Source organism: Hemicordylus capensis, chromosome 16, assembly GCF_027244095.1.
Source record: "Hemicordylus capensis ecotype Gifberg chromosome 16, rHemCap1.1.pri, whole genome shotgun sequence".
Lineage (NCBI taxonomy): Eukaryota > Metazoa > Chordata > Lepidosauria > Squamata > Cordylidae > Hemicordylus > Hemicordylus capensis.
In genome coordinates this window covers 15970570-15990395 of record NC_069672.1, presented here as the reverse complement: position 1 = coordinate 15990395, position 19826 = coordinate 15970570, and the positions used below count along the sequence as shown (strand labels likewise).

General features: G+C 51.8%; 1 protein-coding gene across 13 annotated transcripts in view; it reads left to right on the top strand.

The window, feature by feature from the left end:
* The window catches only part of PAX7 (paired box 7), a 128176-nt gene that overhangs the window by 54879 nt on the left and 53471 nt on the right, over positions 1-19826 (top strand). For all 13 annotated transcript variants that reach the window (XM_053281485.1, XM_053281489.1, XM_053281480.1 and 10 more), the window contains one exon: positions 16658-16857. In XM_053281485.1, coding sequence (XP_053137460.1) covers positions 16658-16857 — 200 coding nt within the window. The remainder of the gene's footprint in view (positions 1-16657; positions 16858-19826) is intronic.

The following is a 19826-nucleotide window of genomic DNA, read 5'->3' as shown; positions in this document are numbered from 1 at the left end:
TCTTTGCCAACCAGTCAGGGACCATAGTGCAAATGGGGTGGTGACATTCACGTGGTAGGTCTCTGCCAACCCATCAGGGATCCCATCATGAATGGGATGGCAGAGGCAGATTTGGAAATGTGATCCTGCAATGTGAGGGACTCGTAACTGAATCAAATAATCACTTAGTGAATGTTGCTGGAAATATGCATGGAAAACGGAAAGTTCTGACGGAACTCTGGTTGGGATTCTGTCAGACTTGGGGCCAACTTTTCCCTGTCACCGATCTTTTTTTACTCCAACTCCCATCATCCAAGCCAAAGGCCATTGTAGCTGGGGATGATGGGTGTTGTAGCCAAAAGGGAACTCAGCTTGAGGCCGAGGGGATCAGAATCTGGCCCTCGCTCACCCGTGAGATTCACAGGTCAGATTTTCCAGGTCTCATCAGCCTCCTAAGGATGGCTGTGAGGATGAGACAACCACTGTGTATGCGGTCTTGAACACGTTGCAAGGAAGAACTGCAAGGTAACCGTGTGATGCTTGCACCACTTCTCGAAGAAGACTTTGGGGCCATTCCTGATGAGGGCAAGGCCGGGGGTTTCTCCTTGCATCTCCAACGAAAGCCTCCTTTCAATGGTCAGGTCAACCCAGTGGCCAATAAACCCAGTGGCCAATAAACATCAGGTGGATGGGGGAGAGGAGGAAGAGGAGGGAAGCAAAGCAACACATCTCCTCCTCCTCCTCCTCTATGGAACAGTAGCCGTTTCATGGCTGACTAAAGCCGAACGTCCCTCAAGGGAGATCTTTGACATCTGACCCTCGTAACCTGTACTTAGCACTTTCAAAAGGGACACGTCCCCCTGTAGAGATGACCTTAGCGAGGCCATAAATTGCCGGGGCAAAGGGAGGCTATATATATTTTAAAGCAGCACTTGGGAGGAGGAAGGAGATTGAATGTAAAACCAGAAGAGTTCCCAGCCAGGGGCACAGCGGCTCAAATTAACTTGCCCAGTGGCCTGCCGAATAGCATTTAACACGCCTCCCGAGTGCAGGGGGAAGGGTCAAAGGGAGCACGGGTTTTAGAACGGCACCAAGGTGCCTGATGCAGTTGTGGATCTTTCAGCCTGTAGAGCTGCAGCCACAAGCCTAAAAGGGAGGGGGCAGGTCCTAGGCAGTGTTTGGGGCCCTGCAATCTCAACACACACAGAGAGAAACTCTCTCACCCTCAGAACTGCATTGGTGAACAACTCTACTGTCCGGCCATAGAACAGGCGGCGGTACCTTTTGTGACATCATCAGCCACCATTCCTCCAATCCCGTCCCTCCTCTCAAAACTATTGGCATGTCTAGCAACCAATACATGTCTCATCAGACGGCACTGTTTTAAAGGGATCCGGAGCATTCTTATCCTGCCTTTCCATCACAAGGTCTTCAAGATGGCTTGCTATCATGGGGGTGGGTGGGGAAAACCCCTATGTCCAACAAGACCCACAACAATGAAGATAAAAGCATATGAGGTGGCAACAGAACTGGCAGCAGCAAAGGAAGGTCAGGTTTTTACCCATGCGTTCAACATTCTGTCCTTAAAGGATAGAGGGATAATGCAAAATATGAGTGCTAACTGGAGAAAGAGACACCTTTTTAAAGTGGCGATTCTCTTGACTGAGCAGGGGGAGAGCAACTGGCCCTATCCATCCCCAGCACAGCATCCCTTTGTGGCTGTGGCTTTTCCCCTTTTTAGATGGTGAGCCCTTTGGGGACAGGGAGCCATCTTTATTTATTTTTATTTCTCTATGTAAAACCACTTTGGGGGCTTTTGTTGGAAAGTGGTGTATAAATATAGGTCTTCATCTTCGAGTGCCTGGGGTGACGACAATTCCATAAACAAGGTGCAACCACAGAAAGCAGTCTGTCCAGAGGTGCAAGGGCAAATGCTGAGTGAGAGCATATGAAACGGCTAGCAGCTCCCCACTTGGTCCAGGGATCTCAATACAGCCAGCACTAACTGGCAAGAGCTGCTCTCCAGAGTGTTTTCCCAGGCCTACCTAGAGATGCTGCCAAGGATTGAACCTGGCGCCTTCTGCATGCAAGGCTGGTCCTATACCATTAATCTACGGTCGGTGGTGGCACCAGACAAAATATTGGGGGTACAGCAGGGAGAAAGTGCATTTCTGCTGTGTGTGTGTGTGTGTGTGTGTGAGAGAGAGAGAGAGAGAGAGAGAGAGAGAGAGAGAGCTTCATGGCTTTGCAGATTTAAAAACTGCCCAAATACCTGAGATGCAAACAAATGAATTGGCCCTGAATAACTGGAACAATAAATCAAAAAACACCCAGGAAGCTAAAAAAAACCCCAAGAAACCCACACACCCAAACCCAACAAAAGACAACTCACTAACTAGAACATCAGGGAGACTAGATGCCTCATTCAACAGAAGCCTTCCAAAAATGCAGAAAAGGCAAGAGAGTTTCCTTGTGCAGGGAGTTCCGCAGCCCACCCAGAGTTCACCGAGAAAGGTCTTGGGACGGGCAGCCTCCGCCCTTGAAGGCGAGGCATGAAGCTCAGCTCGCTCCCCACTCGCCACCCGCCCCAACCAGCCTCCCTCTCACCGCTCTGCCTCCTCCTCCTCCCGAATTTTGCAAATGGTTTTAGACCCGAATACCGGCTGGTGACTTCTCTCCCTCCCTGCTCTCGGAAGCATCAAAGAAGAGCCGTCTGCCTCCGGCTGGGTCCCCTTCCAACTTCGACGTGCAGATCAACTCAACATTACCTCAATTAATTAACTCAAAAGACAAAGCCTTTTGAGGGCTCACCTCTGTTTCCAAGTGGAGGGGGGCGTCCCTCTGGGTTGAAACGTGCCATAAACCCCTGTAATGAATGGGGACAGCAGAGACCTTGGGGGAAGAGTTAAGTGGCATTCTCGCCTTGTTTTCTGAGGCTATTTATATCTCTCTGTGTGCCTTCCTTCTTCTTCTTCCCCCCTTTTCTTTTTAACTCCTGCACCATGAAAAACTCAGCTGGGGGTGCTATGAAGAAGGGGGGGTGTTCTTTTCCTGCATTCGGCAGGGAAATCAAAGCAATTCCCATCTCGAGGAGAGGAGCGGCCTCCACTTCATAGCTTTTGGTCTCTCTCCCTCTTTTAAACACTGAGCAAAAGTTTTTGTTGTTGTCGTCGCTGAAGCTTTTCAGGTTAAATATAACACATCTTGGCTTTGATGCGTTTTTAAGACACTGTTATGAAGAGCTACAGGCAAAATCAAAGTCAAATAAACAAAGTTTTGCAGAACTTCCCCGAAGAAGTAGAGTTGGGGGATTTGTTGATCTCTTTGGGTGGACCAGGATTTGCTCAGCCCTCTTGTCTTGGGGGCTTGTGGCATCCTAGGACAGGCTAAGGCGAAGAGACTAGTCCCAGAAGTCTCTGTCTGGAATGTCATATATTTTTTGATGGCTTCCAGCCTGAAACTGCCTATGTTTTTTGATGGATGTGCATGCATGCATGTCGACGCAGGAAACTGCCATATCCTGAGTCAAACCGTTGATCTTTCTAGCTTAGGATTGTTTACACAAACTGGCAGCAGCTCTCCAGAGTTTGCACAAAGTAATGTGTGAAGCAACACGTATGGCCATGCAAGATAAGAACTGGATGCCACCTTATAGACATGCATATTGAATCCGCTGGGGCGGGGGGGATAGAAAACTGCCTTCTACCGAATCAGACCCTTGGTCCATCTAGCTTAGTATGGTCTACACAGACTGGCAGCGGCTTCTCCAAGGTTGCAGTCAGGAGTCCATCCCAGCCCTCTCTTGGAGATGTTGCCAGGGAGGGACCTTGGAACTGTCCTCATGCAAACAGGCAGGTGCTCTTCCCAGAGTGGCCCCATCCCCTAAGGGGTGGTGGTGGTATCTTACAGTGCTCATATATGTAATCACCCATTCAGATGCAAACCAGGGTAGATCCTGCTTAGCAAAGGGGACAGTTCGTGCTTGCTACCACAAGCCCGGTTCTCCTCCTCCCATGCTGAGACCAAATAATTTTGCCCGGAGTGTAGTTAAAGGCGAGTGGCATTGGAGGTAGATTTTTATTTTTATTTTTTAAAGGATGCCTCATACATTGGCACAGTGTTCTCTTCCCATCAGGCTCTACTTAAGCCGATGTACCTTTAAGGGCGTTGGGAGGGGCATTTGGAGAGGGGGCCATGGAACCGCTTTAGAAGTGGAAATGTTGGCCAGTTGTTTATAATTTTCTACCCTGCCAGTAACCTGAACCTGATGCCATCAATAAAGGTTCTGAGCTCCTGTATGCTTCCTAACTCCAAAAAATATTGGAGCCAATCCAGAACTCTTGGAAGCAAAAAAGATTTCTCTTTTTTGAAAGAAAGCTGAAAGGAATAGGGTGTGTGTGTGTGGGGGGGTGTTCTCTCTTTCTTTCTTTCTTTCTTAAAAAAAAAAAAAAGAAAGTCCTGTTCCTTTCACAGTCCACAAAGAAGGGCTCATACTTGTGCTCCGACTTCAATGGGCAACCGATATACTTTCCATAGACTAGACCACGTGTCCTGCAAATGTACAAGTAATTACATTTTGCATGGAAGGGTTGAAGAGAGAAGCCGAGTAGGAAAGTCAGGCTGTTGTAGCAAAGTATTGGTGGGAAGAGAACTGGCAGACTGTCCTGCATTGGTTAGGAGAGGTTCGGTTGTTTGTTTTTGAGCTGATTTCTTCTCTCTCCTGATTTTTATCTTTTTCATGGCCTCCTTTGTGTGTTACAGTTCCCCAGAAAGTTCAGTTCTTGCAGAGTTGAGCGGGGCTGGCTAGCACTTAACAGCTCAGCTCTTTTTAGAGATGTGCACAAAATGAATTTTTCAGTTCGTTTTGAATTTGAATCACATCCCGGGAATTCATTTTGAATTTGAATCAAATTCAAATCTGGTCTGAAAATTCAATTCAAATTCTAATTGAATTTGAATCAGTTTGACCCTGTTTGGGCACCTTTTTAACCAATTAGGGGGCCTGAACGGTTTTTTAAAGGTGCCAAATGGCTCTCGAATTGAATTCAAATTGAATTTCAAAATTTTGATTTGAATTTGAATCAAATTGCCCCTTTAAAGGGTTATTCGATTTGGATTCGAATCACCCAGATTAAAGTCAAATTGATTCAAATTCGAATTGACTTGCACATTCCTAGTTCTTCCATCCCATTCTGCCCAGTATTTCAGCTTCTTCACAATAGCTCAGATCTAAGGTCTTGCAGCAAGCATTAATAGCTCAGGTCTACGGTCTCTCTACATCCTCATATGGCACAAGGAGAGCTAGAGAAGCTAGCTAGTTGCGTTAAATTTGTGTTAAAGTGACCTGTGAGCTCCTGTCAGAAACCTGCATATTCAGTGAGAATTTATATACCCAAGTGATGAAATTAGATGAGTGATCATGACTAGTTGCCATTGATAGATGGGTGCAGGGTTCTCTGCAACAGGGATTTCCCGGATGTTGCTGGCTACACTCCCCATCATCCCCACCCAAAGGCCGTTGCAGCTGGGGATGATGGGAGTTGTAGTCAACATCTGGGAGCACGGGATGGGTGTATCCTCCATGCAAGCTGTAGTTTGTCCTGTGAGATCCATCTCTGCACAGAGAGCTGCTGGCCAAGTAGCTCAGAGATGGGGCTGGAAATTGGGAAGTTCCTAATTCGAATGTCATCCCCAGCATGAATTCACTAGCTGGCCTTTGGCAAGCTGCTCTTTCTTGGCCCTGTAATGCCATTCAGTGATAACATTGCTGGCTTTGTAAAATTGAGGGAGGTTTGCAGTGATTCTATGTAAAACTCTGAGTGTTGAGAAAAGGTGTGGTGTGGTGTTTGTTTTTAAATCAACCTTATTTGGGAGTTTAAACTTACCTTTGGGCTTGACCACGCAACACGTACTTTAGCATGTGGGACTCACTGCCACAATATGGGTCCGTTCGGACATTATAACGAACCGAGGGTTCAATGAACCCGCAGTTCTCTTGCCTGTCCCCTGACCTGATCCCAGACGAGCCGTTGCTTTGGTCTTGGAGCCTGGAAGGGGGCAAAAACTGGCTGCACGGGCTTTCAGAGACCCAGGAAGGAAAGCCGCGCCAGCCAATTAGGTTTAAGCAGTGGGAGGAGCTTCCTCCCTTAGCAAGTTGCCCAAAATGGATGACACGATCCAGCCTCCGGACCCTCATTTTGGTAAGTGTAACTTATTTCAAACTAAGGGTTCATCCATAGGTTGAGCAGTGGAATCATAACTGCGGTTGGGTCCTGCACCCACGGTTCCAATAATTCACACATAGCATGGGGCCCATCTGAGGTGGTTTCCGTGTGATGTCTGAAGGCGGGCTATGTGTGATAGCCAGAAGCTTTAAAAGGGGACTAGGTTTGCAAAGGAGGATAAGTCAATCCAAGGCAAATTGCCAGGATGATGAGCGGGAGCCTCCATGTTCAGAGACAGCCTGAGTGGCAGATGTTGGAGACAGCCATGGGGTGCTTGTGGGCTCCCTATTGGAGTGTCCAGCTAGCCAGAGTTGGAAATGAGATGCCGGCTCAGTGGTCCTTTGGTTGAATCCCATGAAGCTCTTCTTATATTGTTGTTAAGCGTGGTGGTTAAAGATAGGTCCTCCATGTCGAGAGGCAGTCTACCTTAAATTCCTAGCTTTTAGGGACATATGGCTAGGGAGGGTTCCTGCCTTCACCTCCTACTTGTGGCCTTCCTAGCAGGATCCAGCTGACCCCTGTCGGAAACACGACACGAGGCAGAAGGACCCGCTTCGGTCTGATGCGGCAGGGATGTTCAGGGCTGCTTCTCCCACTGGGCCACAGAGGGGTCTCCTCTGAATCCAGCCGTGTCCTTTCTTCCTCTCCCCACCCGCTTCCGTTTGGCAAACTTTTTAACGCAGTGTAAGCTTGCCGCGGAGTGTCAGCGTGACTTAATATGTAGCACTAATTAAGAAATAAGTCTCTTGGCTACTTCCACGGCAATCATTTAGCAGAGTTTACCAACCACGGTCGGCTGCCTCAAAAATCGCCATTAGCCCACGCTACTTACGGGCATAAAATTTCTTGTTTTCTGCTTTTCATCGGCCGCACCCTGGAATCTTGGTTTGGCTTTATTTATAAATTTGCACCCAAACAATAGCCATAGACCCATTCCCAGAGTGTTGCAAATTGGAAATTTGTCGATGTTTCTCTCCGCCACCTTCCAGAGGAGAGGCTCCTTTTCTGCTTGGGAACGGCGGTCTCCGCCGCCAGCTGGGGAAAGGGGCCGGGGCCTTGCTCTCAAGATTGATGGGGGTGGAGGCAGGGAGCCGAGAGGGCTGGCAGGAAAAGGCCGCTTGTGGCTACGGGAGCTTTTGTCAGGCGCGGCTCAAGCAGAGCTCGGGGAGCAGCGCTGGGATGGCCGGCCTCTGCAATGCCAGGCAAACGAGTCCCGGAAGCCATTCATGGGGATATTCCTTCCCATTCTCTCCCCCTCCCCTCCGCCCTGCACACACACACACACACACACACACACACACTTCTGCATTTCCGTTCTGCAAAGCGACCGGCTCATTTTGCAGAAACTGTCCTGATCTAGCAGGATAAGACTGTCCTGATTTATCTCCCGGTCCATGTCGCTCTGGAACCCTTCCAGATATTTCCTTCCAGTCCCTGTCCCGGGTTGAAGGCTGCCTTCCTTCATGTGGAAATCTCCTCCTGTCTCTCTTCTCTGGTTCCTCATTCAACCTTCGGGCTCTTCACATGACCCTCAAGAGGGCCAGAGAAGTGCCCAGGCAAGCCCATGCCGGGGAGAGAACACCCGCCCCCCCCAGCTCCCTCTTGGCCCCGACCCCATCGCTCTCCCTCCCTCCCATCTGGATCTTTGCAAACACACAGCTCGGTTGAGGATCGTGTGGACAGCCCCATTATTACCTTGCTGATTGAGGAGATGTTGAGAAAGCCTTTCAGACCTGGTATTTGTGTGCACATATACATGCAAGTTGCTGGAGAGGGCCATAGATAAATGTAGGGATGTGCGAACTGGTTCGGATCCAAATCGGTTCGGATCTGAACCGGTTCGGCGATTCAGATCCGAACCGAACCACCCCCGGTTCAGTTCAGATTCGAACCGAACCGGGGGTGGTTCGTTTCAGCATCTGATTTGGCTCCAGCAGTCCCCGTTTTCTGGGATCTGCCCTCCTTGGTAAATCACTCTCTCTGTTTGGACCTCTTGGGGGTGTCTTGTTCTCTCTCTCTCTCTCTCTCTCTCTACATGTCCTGATAGTTGTCATTCTTTGGTCTCTAGAAATTAAACCTCTAAGTCATTGAGCGGATGCATCGTGCCTCTAAAGTGCCTGCGTGGAAATGGGTGATTAACTCAAAGGCACCGCGTAGTGACCAGCATCTAGAGGGTGGGTCCCAGTCTTCAGCAGAGTGGAATTGGGGTGAGGGACTTGGGAAATCATCCTTGGTGTGAGAATCAATGGGTCTAAGCATATTCCTGTTTTCATCTGCAAAAATATTGGAGGGTCTGATTGGGTCGGCTGAAAACCACATGCTCTGCACACACTTCAGGGCCAGCTTTTCATTGGTGGCATGCTTCTAGTCAGAATTCTATGCCTTCCTGGCCATGCCCCCTATAGATTGTAGCCACGCCTCTGGGCTGCTTGGCCACACCCCCACACATTGTAGCCATGCCTCCGGTGAACTGGCCACGCCCCTGCACAACTGCCCACCCAGGGGCCAAGTCTTACCTTGGTCTGAATTCTATGCATCCCGTATGCTGCTTCCCTCTCGCTGGCCTGGCGGCCCCAATCCCAGCCTGATAGGAGGCACTATCCAAAGATAGAGCAAAAGAAGATATCTATCCAAAGACAGCCCCCGCCTTTTGCACTGGCCGGAGCCTTGATTCATGTGGCTTCCGAGTCTTTGCATGGACTGCTCGGTGCAGAGGAAGGAAGAAGCCTTCCTGCCTCTGGACTGACCCTCCTGTGGCCGCATCCTGGCATTTTAAGGAATACGGGAGCAGTCCGGCCAGATCAGGCCAAAAGGCCATTTTCTTCAGCATCCTGCTTCCCAATCGGGGGTCCTCTAGGTGTCTCCGGAAAGCCACCAAGCGGGCGAGAAGGGAAGATCTCTCTCCCAGGGTTGTTCTGAGCAACTGGTGTAAGATACACTGCTCTTGCACTTGGAGGCTCCACGTGGCCATCATGACAATCAGCCGTGGACTAGAAGCCCGCCCCTCCATTGGTTCCGTTCCAGCTCCTCTGTGAGCTCAGCTGCCTTGCAAAACTGGGGCCATCATTCTCGGCACCTTGCAACCAGACATCCACTTCTGTGTTTTGACCCTCTGCTGCAGACCTCTTCCCCCGCCCTCCCGTCAGTGCCATCTCTCCAGGATAAACAAGGCGCCCACGAGCCAGCTTCTGTCCCCGGAGCACCAGTTGGCAGGTAGACAGCAAACTTTCCTGGAGACGCCAGCCAGGAAAGGTTAAGGACTGGCAGTGGGGAGGGGGAGGGAATGGCCCCAAAGAAAATAATAGCGTGCTCTGTTTGCCAGGCTCATTTCAGGGAAAGCCAAGGGCTTGGGTGAAATGCCAGTGGGCCATCTCTCTCAGACAACCTGCAGCATTCTAGTCACCCAGCAGCTGCTGCTCATGGCTGCTACAGGGAAGCAAGGAGGAAGTCGTGAAAGGGTTGCCGCCGTTGGACACATGAAGCCACCTTCGGCTGTGTCCGGCCCTTGGTCCATCTAGTACAACATGGGGTGTGAAGCTCTCAGTGGCAGAGCATCTGCTTGGCATGCAGAAGGTCCCAAGTTCCGTCCTTGGCAGCATCTCCAGGTAGGGCTGGGAGAGACTCCGGCCGGAAACCTCGGAGAAGCCGCTGCCAGTCAGTGTTCTGAGCTAGATGGACCAACGGTATGACTCGGTGAAAGGCACCTTCCTATGTTTCCAATATCCCAGCCTCTCTGCTTCTTAGCTGGCCTGGTCATCCTTTCCGCCCTGTGCTGTCCAGGGTCCTGGGCACCTCTGACACAGCCCCACACAAGCCCTCCAGGGGATCTCACCACCCCAGAGTCACCCCAATTCAGCCCTTGCCTCCGCCTCATTGCAAGATGCTGCCAGCCAGAGCAGACAGTCACAGGAACCTAAGAAGCTGCTTTATATGGAGTCAGATCCATCAGGAAGTTGGGGCCGGCTCAGAGCTTCCACTGCAGCTAGAAACATTTCTCAGAAATGTTGCCCCAGGCCTGCAGCACCGTCTTTTTAAAATCCTAAAATTGGCTGAATTTAGGAAGCTTAATTCTTTTTTCTTTCTTTTTTCTTTTTTGAGATAACCACGGCTGTTCCCCCTGTTCCTTGATCTTTGTGTGCAGGATTCCGTCTCCTTCTCCGTCTCCGTCTCCTAGACTCCTTCTCCTTCTTCTTTTCCACCTCCCTTTCTTCCTCTCTCTCCATTACCACTGCCACTCCCATTCGGAGCGTCTTTTGCAGCCCGTTGGAGGGAGTTTTAATATTCAAGCCATACCTTCTCCCTGAGCTGCGCGGAGGCGCTGACGTGCCAGAGTTTATTGATATCACTCTGGCCTGTCAGCAACACATTCAGCCATTAATGGCCCCCTAAGGTGCCCGTCCGGGCAGTTCTAAAGAGATCAGCACCAAAAAAAATGCCCTTTTTCCCGTTTTTGTCCAAGGTGAGACAATGCTGGCGAAGGAGCGCTGGTGCGACAGATGACAGGGCTGATAAAGAGCCCGGCGACGCAGGAATATCTTTCTTTTCACTCCTCCTCCCAATTCTTCTTTCTGTCAATTCCATTCTATTCTCCCTCTCCTTGGCTTTCTTCTCGGAGATGTGAAGGGAAGACAGGCCGCAGAGTTCAATCGCGGGCGACAGTCACCCAACTTGGGGGGAAGGGTGGGGAAAACCAGGCCGGTTTCTTAAGACGTTTTTTAATGGCAACCGACGCAAGCCATTGGCCCGCACCCTTCCCTTGGCGGCTTCTGGCCTCTCTGCGATTGGCTCGCTGTGGCCATGCGCTTCTTGAATGGTGGCGAATGGGTGTTCCAGTTGGGAGGGCGGGGGAGGATCGGCAGAATGGGGCCGAACCACCGCGGAAGGCCTTGGCCCGGGTTTGCCTCCCCGGAATCAGCCCTGGGCAGAAACCGTGCTGTTTGACAACATTCTGTTGCTGACGGTTCCCCCTGTGAGCAGTTTAGCCTGGTCACGAGACGTTTTGCTCCTGTGAGACGTCCGATAGAATTACTGGTCTGGGGTCTGGAGAACGAGACCATTGGGGAAAGGTTGGAGGAACTGGGGCTGTATAGCTTGAAGAAGAAAAGAGGGGTGTCCTCTCCTGGAGTTGGGGACCAGAAAGGTTGGGGTTACAGAGAGCTCCGAGGGGTTGGCGTTTGCTCCAACGTGGCCCCGAGGTTGGGTGAGACCTTAAATCCCTCCAGATTCTGCCTCCTTACCTCTGCCTACTATAACTACAAATATTTACATACCATTTTTCAACAAAAGTGCTCAAAGGTGGGATGGAGGGATGGGGGGGGAGAGAGAGAGAGAAATCTCCCTTCTGTCCCAAAAGACTCCGAATCTAGGATCCCAGCAACAGCCACTGGAGAGATAGCAATAGCAATAGCAATAGCACTTACATTTATATACCGCTCTATAGCCAGAGCTCTCTAAGCGGTTTACAATGATTTAGCATATTGCCCCCAACATTCTGGGTACTCATTTTACCGACCACGGAAGGATGGAAGGCTGAGTCAACCTTGAGCCCCTGGCCAGGATCGAACTTGTAACCTTCTGGTTACAGGGCGGCAGTTTTACCACTGTGCCACCAGGGGATGCCACCAGGAGATGCTGTGCCACCAGGAGATGCTGTCCAGGTGTTACCCCTGGGATGCTTCATGAGAGACTGATGATATTCAGCTAGCTGGAGGGACATTTCTGACTGCTCTCCATGAGTTGAAGGGAGTATTCGTCCAAGGATAAAAGAGAATGGCCACTTTAAATGTTGCCTCTTTTCTCAGGTAGCCGGAGAGAGCCCAGAGATGTTGAAGGGCAGCCCGCCAGCCTGGGGTGGAGCACACCACCACGTCAGTCGCCCCTCTTTGGGCCTGTTGCTGGCGGTGTGCAGGCTTCTTACCCATTGGCGCAGTTGAGTCGTGAAACCAGCTCCCGAAGGGGTGGTGGGCTCTCCCTTGCTGGAGGTCTTCAAGCAGGCCTCTGGCTGGGGAGGCTCTCGTTCTGGGTCTCCTGCACCAGATGGGGGTCAGGCTAGATGCCTGCAAGACATCCTTCAGCCATAGGATTCTGCCAGTCGTTGACTGAACTATCATCCTTGCATCCACCCAACCCTTTTTCAAGGCATCTGTGCTTGCGAGCAGAGATCACAGCTCAGAGGTCGAGCGTTGCAGGCAGAAGGTCCCCAGCTCATCCCCAAGAAGGGCTGGGAGAGACCCATGTGAGATCTCAGGCAGCTGCTGCCGGTCAGAGTAGACAATGCTGAGCTAGAGGGGCCAAGGGTGTGACTCAGCAGAAGGCAGCTACCTCGGTCTCTCTCTCTCTGCATGACTTTCCGGCATCCTGCCACTGGCAAGACCTTCTTCATGTCCGCTGGGAAGGGCTGATAACATCATGTTTGGGTTTCCAGGCTGCCCTTGTTTGCTTTTGGCTGTTCTTGTGGTACGGTGTATTTAGCTACTTCAGGGCTGTAAGCAAAACATGGCAAACAAGCTTCAAGATAAACATACATCCGACTTCTGACTGGTCGGTTTCCTAATTTGCCGTGTTATGGATGTGGCCATAGCTTAGTGACAGAGCACATTAGAAGGTCCCAGGTTCAATCCCTGGCAGCATCTCCAGGTAGGCCCGGGAAAGGCTCCTGCCCAAAACCCTGGAGAGCTGCTGCCAGTCAGAGTACAGTCCTGAGCCAGATGGACACAGGGTTTCCTTGGTGGAAGGAAGGCAGTATGCTTTCAGATCTTGATGCTGGCCTCGTCCTTTGCACACCCTCATCCCTTAGCCTTCCCCTTCTTAGCCAAATCTCCCAAGCTGCAAACTCCGCAGCAAACCTGCCTTGCAACCGCAGTTCGGTTACAGCTGACCAGTTCAGTGCCTGACCAGAAAGCCGCCTCTGCGCCTCCAGAAGGCCCCCAACGCTAATGTGGTGCCGGAGACGCCGGTCCCCAGCTGAGCTGTAAATGACTTTTCCATTTTCCTAGGCTGGCCGCCCCGCTCGGCTTGGTATTCTTCCACCGCCCGGCCAACGCGCTCTCTCATTCTGCTCTGGCCGAATTACTAGATTAGAACGCATATCAACGACGGCGCGGTAGCGCTTGCTGCTCTCTGGCTTCACGCTGCCAGACCTTAAACTATGTTAAACTGTAATCAGAACGGGATGAGTGTGGGGGGGGCTTGTGGGTTTTTTGTAGGGTGGGGACATGGCAGGTTGGGGGAGGAGACGCCGCCGACATGGATCTCAGATGGAAGCGACTGGTTCTCTGTTGGCTGGGTTTGCGGCCACGCGGGAGAAGCCGGGGCCACGCTCACCGTCTTTTCCCAGCACTGGAATATTTGTCCATCCCACTCTTGACCGTTAAAAAAGCTTGAGAGTTGCTAGGGTCACTGATTCCTCCCTCAAGCCCCTCTCTCCTTTCTCATGTAGGGCTCCAGCCACTGGTTTCATTCTCACGACCTGGGTAGGACAGGCCTGGCTGATGCAGGGCTGGTCTTCTGGGGCCCTGGGATGGCTCGCGACCCCTGAAACTCCTCCTGTGGGTAGCTCTGATTGGCTACCCAGGTTTTCTTGATACCTCACTCTCTGGTCATCTGGGTCACCGTCGGCCGGCAGCCATCTTTACGATAGAGCTTGGGGGAAGGAGCGGCCAGGCAGCATGGACCTTTCCCAATGCATTGTGGGATGCTTGGAGGCCCCAGCTTGCCCCCGCCCACTCCCAATCGCTGCTGGGCTCACCACCATGTCACTCATGTGGGTGCATGGGCATCCGCGTCCTGATGGTCGCCCCTGCCTTCTCCAGACCCCCAGCCCATCCCGTTGTGGTTGTGTGAGCGGCAGTCTCAAAAGAAATGATGTCAGGGTGGGTGGGGTGGGGCTGGAGTCTGTTCCAGTTTGTCTCAAAAGAAAAACCCTCATTCTTTCCGTTTCTCTCGCTTTTCCCACCTCCCCCAATTAGAAGGTCTTGTTTGCATTTTGATAGGGTTTTTTGTTGTTTGTTTTGCTGCCTGTCCGCTTTGCCCTTTCAGAATGTCAAACCACGGAGTGTTCCTTTCCACAGGGACTGGGGAGGGGCATGGGGGGTGGGGGTGGGCTTCTGCTAGTTTTGAAATTTCAAAATGGCACAGCAAGAATGGCTCTATTTCCACTCCTGGGGAAATGTTCTGATCCGGTCCATCTGGCGAGCAAGGGAGGCCAGCTGGATTTCGAAACCGCAAAGAGGCGTGTGGGGATAAATCGGGTCCTCCTGCACCCCTGTGCATATGAGGAATTCTGCCTCTCTGTAGGACTCCAAGAGAACCAGCTTGGTTCTTGCATCTTGCAAGAAACCTAGCATCTGAAGGGAGCACCACACCACACCTGGCTGCGTGCATCTGCTCGACTGTGTGGGTTTTTTTAAAAAGCCAGCCACCTAGGTTTACAGCCAGTAAACCTCTGTCATAGATGATGGATAGTTCAAGCAACCTCGGTGCTAAGGAAGGTCCCTGCAGGGGAGAGGCACCATCTTTGAGTGGTCAAAGTCCTTCTGGGTGGGGAGCATCTTCTGTTTCTGGAGTCAGCACTGTTATGGACTGGTAGAAAATATTAATGTGGTATTATCGTCTGAAGAACCGCCTTGCCAGACCAGGAGGCCATTCACACAGCCGGAAGCTGTGTCCTACCCAGGTCTGGGAGCTGTGAGTGTTCCCAATGTTTGGTTGTGTAGGAGGAAAAGCTATGGAGCACAGGGCCATCTTTCATGCCCAACAACATTTGACCAAAGTCGGAGGAAAAACTGTTCTCCCCAGCTTTTCCTCCTCCCTTGATTCCACACAACCACTCCTCCCTTGTCCTACCTAGTAGTTTTCTCCCTCACAACCACTTGACCTTCCTGGTTTGGGGCTGTGTAGATGACCTCTAGATCGTGTGCCTGTCTAGTCTAGCGGGGGTTGGAGCGGAAATTTCTCCGAGAGACAATTTGGAAAAGAATGGCAGGTTGGTTTTCCTGTAGGAACCAGAAGAAGTTGAGCCTGAGGAAAGCAGCCAGTACGAAGTGGAGGGTTTGCGTCTCCGGAACTGGCGGACGCTTTCGCCTGGTGGCAGGCACAAGGGCTGCAGGGAGCTTTTCTCCAGCCCTTGGACTTGGTTTGAGTTTCTGAAGACCGTCCAGATGGGACCATGAGAGAGAAGTGCTGGAGAGTCCGAGGAGGAGGAGAGGGACGCATCGGAGGACGGGTCGAAGCGACCCTCCCCCCCGCTTCCGAGACGCAGGCAATCCAATCTCCGGCTTAATGAATGCGCCTCCATGTCTGAGCTGCCTGGTGAATCCTTCCAGACGGAACTGAGGTGCTTGAGGGAAAGACGCTGGGCCCTCAAGGGCTTGAGCAGAGTCTGGAGGGCCTTGCTGTGGCCAATGTCTCCTTAATCCTGTTGATTAATTTAACTCCAAGGCCCAAGAGTCCCCCTGAAGCGACTGCAGGGGGTGATGGGAGCCCGAGGCCAGGGGAGGGAGGGAAGGAAGGAAGGAAGGAAGGAAGGAAGGAAGGAAGGAAGGAAGGAAGGAAGGAAGGAAGGAAGGAGGACCTTTCTTTCTCTTTGGTGGAACAGCACGCTCTACTCCAACGGTGCATGTTGGGTCCCCAGGAGGAGCCAACCAGGTCTCAACTTGTCGCCTTAGGTGTGAGTGGACGTGAATCGTTCTCCCGGATCAGGTCCAAGGTCCGTTGAGCCCAGCGTCCTCTTTGCCACAGTGGGGGATAGGAAGAAGTGAAGCTCTGCCTGTTGAGTCAGCCCCTTGGTCTCCCGTGCTCAGTTAGAGGGGCTGTTCTCACAACTCTATACAGGGCTAGAGTAGCCAGGTGAAGAGACGTGTGTGTGCTCCCAACTGGCCGTTGGGAGGGATCGTGTGGGAGCCGGGTGCCGGGGAGGGCTGACATGGCCAAGCCACATCCCGTCCCCGGCATTTCGCCGAGGGTGGGCAAAAGGCCGTCCCACCCAGCAACCAGGCCCCACACAATCGCTCTCCCCACCTCCTACCTTAGGAACATGGGGAGCTGCCTTCTACCGAGTCAGACCCTTGGTCCACCAAGCCCAGGATTGCCAGCACAGACTGGCAACGGCTTCTTCAAGGTTGCAGAGAGGAGTCTCTCCCAGCCCTATCCTGGAGCTGCTGCCAGGGAGGGAACTTGGGGCCTTCTGCATGCAAGCAGGCAGGGGCTCTTCCACTGAGCTAGGGCTCCATCTCCAACAGGGAATATCTCACAGTGCTCCCATCCAAATGCAGACCAGGTTGGACCCTGCTTAGCACAGGGGACCACTCCTGCTTGCCACCACAAGACCAGCTCTCCTCCTCCTCCTCCTCCTCCTCATGTAGCCCTGGTGGCTTCCAACTCCACCCCGTCTCTTCCCGCGCTGAGCTTCCTGCAGAGGCCAGCGTTCCATTCCTGTCTCTCTCTTTCCTCCCCAGGAAACCGGCTGGATGAAGGCTCTGACGTCGAGTCCGAGCCGGATCTGCCCCTCAAGCGCAAGCAGCGTCGCAGCCGGACGACCTTCACCGCCGAACAGCTGGAGGAGCTGGAGAAGGCCTTCGAGAGGACCCACTACCCAGACATCTACACGCGAGAAGAGCTCGCCCAGAGGACCAAACTCACCGAAGCACGAGTCCAGGTAGGGATCGGGGGCTGGAGCTGGCTTCTGGAGATGCTTTGCGGTTTCTGGCCAGGATCTTGCTTTGGGTCCAAGCAGGGCTGGCCCATCCTCTACGCAGACCTAGACAGTTACCTAGGTAGGCTGCCAATTCTCAGGGGGCACGTAAACACTGCCAGAATGGAGCATGGCCAGTTATTCTTTCCCTCCCTCTCTTACTGAACTCCTGAAGTCCATAGGGACATCAGAAGTTGCTGTATACTGAGTCAGACCCTTGGTCCATCTAGCTCAGGATTGTCTTCTCTGACTGGCAGCAGCTTCTCCAAGGTGGCAGGCAGGAATCTCTCTCAGCCCTATCTTGGAGATGCTGCCAGGGAGGGAACCTGGAACCTAGATGCTCTTCCCAGAGCGGCTCCATCCTCTAAGGGGAATATCTTACAGAGTGCTTACATGTAGTCTCCCATTCAAATGCAAACCAAAGCAGACTCTGCCTAGCACAGGGGAAAATTCATGCTTGCTGCCACAAGACCAGCTCTCCTTCCATGCTGCTCAGTGGTGTAAGAATGTTGGAGGTACATTCTTGCACCAGATGCAACGAAACTAAGAAGCCCCACATGCTGTAGCCTTGCCTCCTAAGGAAGGTGCTCCAGGCCCCTGATCATCTGGGTTGCCCTCTTCAGCACCTTCTCCAGTGCTACAATATCCTTCTTGTGATACGGTGACCAGAACTGCACATAGCACTCCAAATGTGGCCGCCCCCTAGATTTGTAGAAGGGCATTATCATATTTGCATTTTCCTTTTCATCCTTAAGGACTAGAAGCTCAATTTTTTTAAAGCAAAAAGCTGAGATTCTCAGCATGTTGAATGAGGGAGCCAATGCCAGATTCTGCACCCACCAACCAGCACCCATTCTTCACTCTAATGGAACTGTGGAAGGAAGTGATAGTTTGCAAACTTGCTTTCCCCACCCGCCCCCTTTTGCCCAGCCCTCTGAGACGTTCCGCCTGGCCTCCTTTGCCAGAGTTCTCGGAGCAGCTGTTCTCGGAGCCACATTCCTAGTGGCTTTCTCATTCCAGCATCCTGGCACGATCGGTTTCTTCCCACCGCTTTTAAGCCTGCCTCCCCTTGTAAAATTTTCTGGGTATCAGAAGGGATCTCTTTACTGGGCTCTCCTGGCCCTGCAAAGGCGAGTCTGTCAAGTTCTCGCAAGGAGGGAGAAAAGAAAGCCAAGAATAAATCTCGCTCTCGCTCTCTCTCTCTCTAGAAAGAAAACAAAACACTTGTATCCCAAACATGATTTATACTCAGGGGGGTGGGAAACACAGCTGTTTTGCAGGTAGCTCTCCTGAACTTTTCTTTTAAGATTTATGAGTAGTTTTTTTAAAAAAGGCTCTGTGTGTGTGTGTGTGTAATATGGATGCCTGGGGAAAGCTATTCCATAGATGGGGTGCCAGCACCAAAAAGGTCCTCTCCCTAGCAGCCACCCACCTCACCTCGTTTGGCAGGGGCACCTGGAGGAGGGCCTCCAAAGAAGATCTTAAGGTCCAGGGCAGGACATATGGGGCAAGGCGCTCTCTGCAAGGATGCAACCTGGTCCCCAGCCATTTTTTACTCCAGAGAGTGAAATGTCTCTGTCTGGAGGAATGCATCTGAAGCCGTGAGAAGTCCATGTTGGATCTTGCTTGATGCAACCTTGGATGGGGGGTTTAAGGGACGTACTCAGGGGTGTAACTGTAATAGGGCAAGGGAAGACAGTTGTCTGGGGGCCCACTGCCAAAGTCACCTGACTGACTCCCCCAGCTGCGCACCCACCCGGGCTTCCTTCAGTTGTATTCATCCTCCGAAATTGATGTGAGTGTTAAGACCTGGAGCTACCAGAACATCATGTCTTTCTCGAGTACCATTCAATGACTTGCATCGTCCACAATTTATAAAACCTTAAAAAAATAATTTAGAATGATGTTCTATTGTGGCACATAGGTGGTGTATATACTATGCTTTTTGTTACCACCATTCAGCCTCATTTAAAATTTCTTTACTTCATGAGCTGAGCTTCAGTGAGGCAGGGCGGGGGCCATGGGGGGCACATTTCAAAATCTTGTCTCTGGGCCCACTACAACCTTGCTATGCCCCTCGACGTATTTAGTTGTGTTTTGCATTTATACGCTGCTTTCCTGTGCCTGCTGAAAGCAACAGCAATCCCAGGAAAATAAGACTGACACAAAGTGTGAGAACAATTTTGCAGTGTTGCCGAAATGCTAGTATTAATCACAATAACCACCACACAGCCGGGCAGAAAACCGTGCCCCTAGGGAGGAAGTCCAGCTGCTGATGGCAGTGAAAGCAGAGAGGAGAAATTCCTCTTTCTAGAGGGAAGGGGTCTGGCAGTCCTGGAGCCCTGGCCGGAAACAGCTGTTCCTCCATCAGCAAGTGAATGGGTGGTTAACAGGTTGTCGGAATGCAATGCACTGATGCAATGTTTGGTGCAATACTCTTTGCGGGTTATGTGAAAGGGTCTGGATTCTGGCTCAGGCTGGGGGATTGGGACACACACACACACACACAAACACACACATCTTGCCTGCATGGTTAGGGCTGCTGGAGACCGTGAATCACTGACCTGGGGGAGATGGCTCTAATAGCCAGGCAGGGCTATTGCCACTGGAGATACGGTCAGCATTCCCATGGTACCTGCATGCCCCACAGCAGCCTGGGGGACTCTTGCCTCCAGATTGAATGACCTGGGAAAGATGGATCCAGGGAGATCCAGGAAAGGTCCAAGAAAGGGAGATGGATCCAGGGAGATCCACTGGAGACATGGTTGGCACTCCCCATGGCTCCCAAGTGCTCTGTGAGAGTGCGGGAGCCTTGGGGACTCTCAGTTCAAAAGTGGAGGTGGGGAAGAGGCTGGCGAGAGACTGCCCTCCTTACTCATTTCACTTCTGGGAGTCGGGAGGGAAGCCAGAAGAGGAGAGCTTTTCTGAACAGA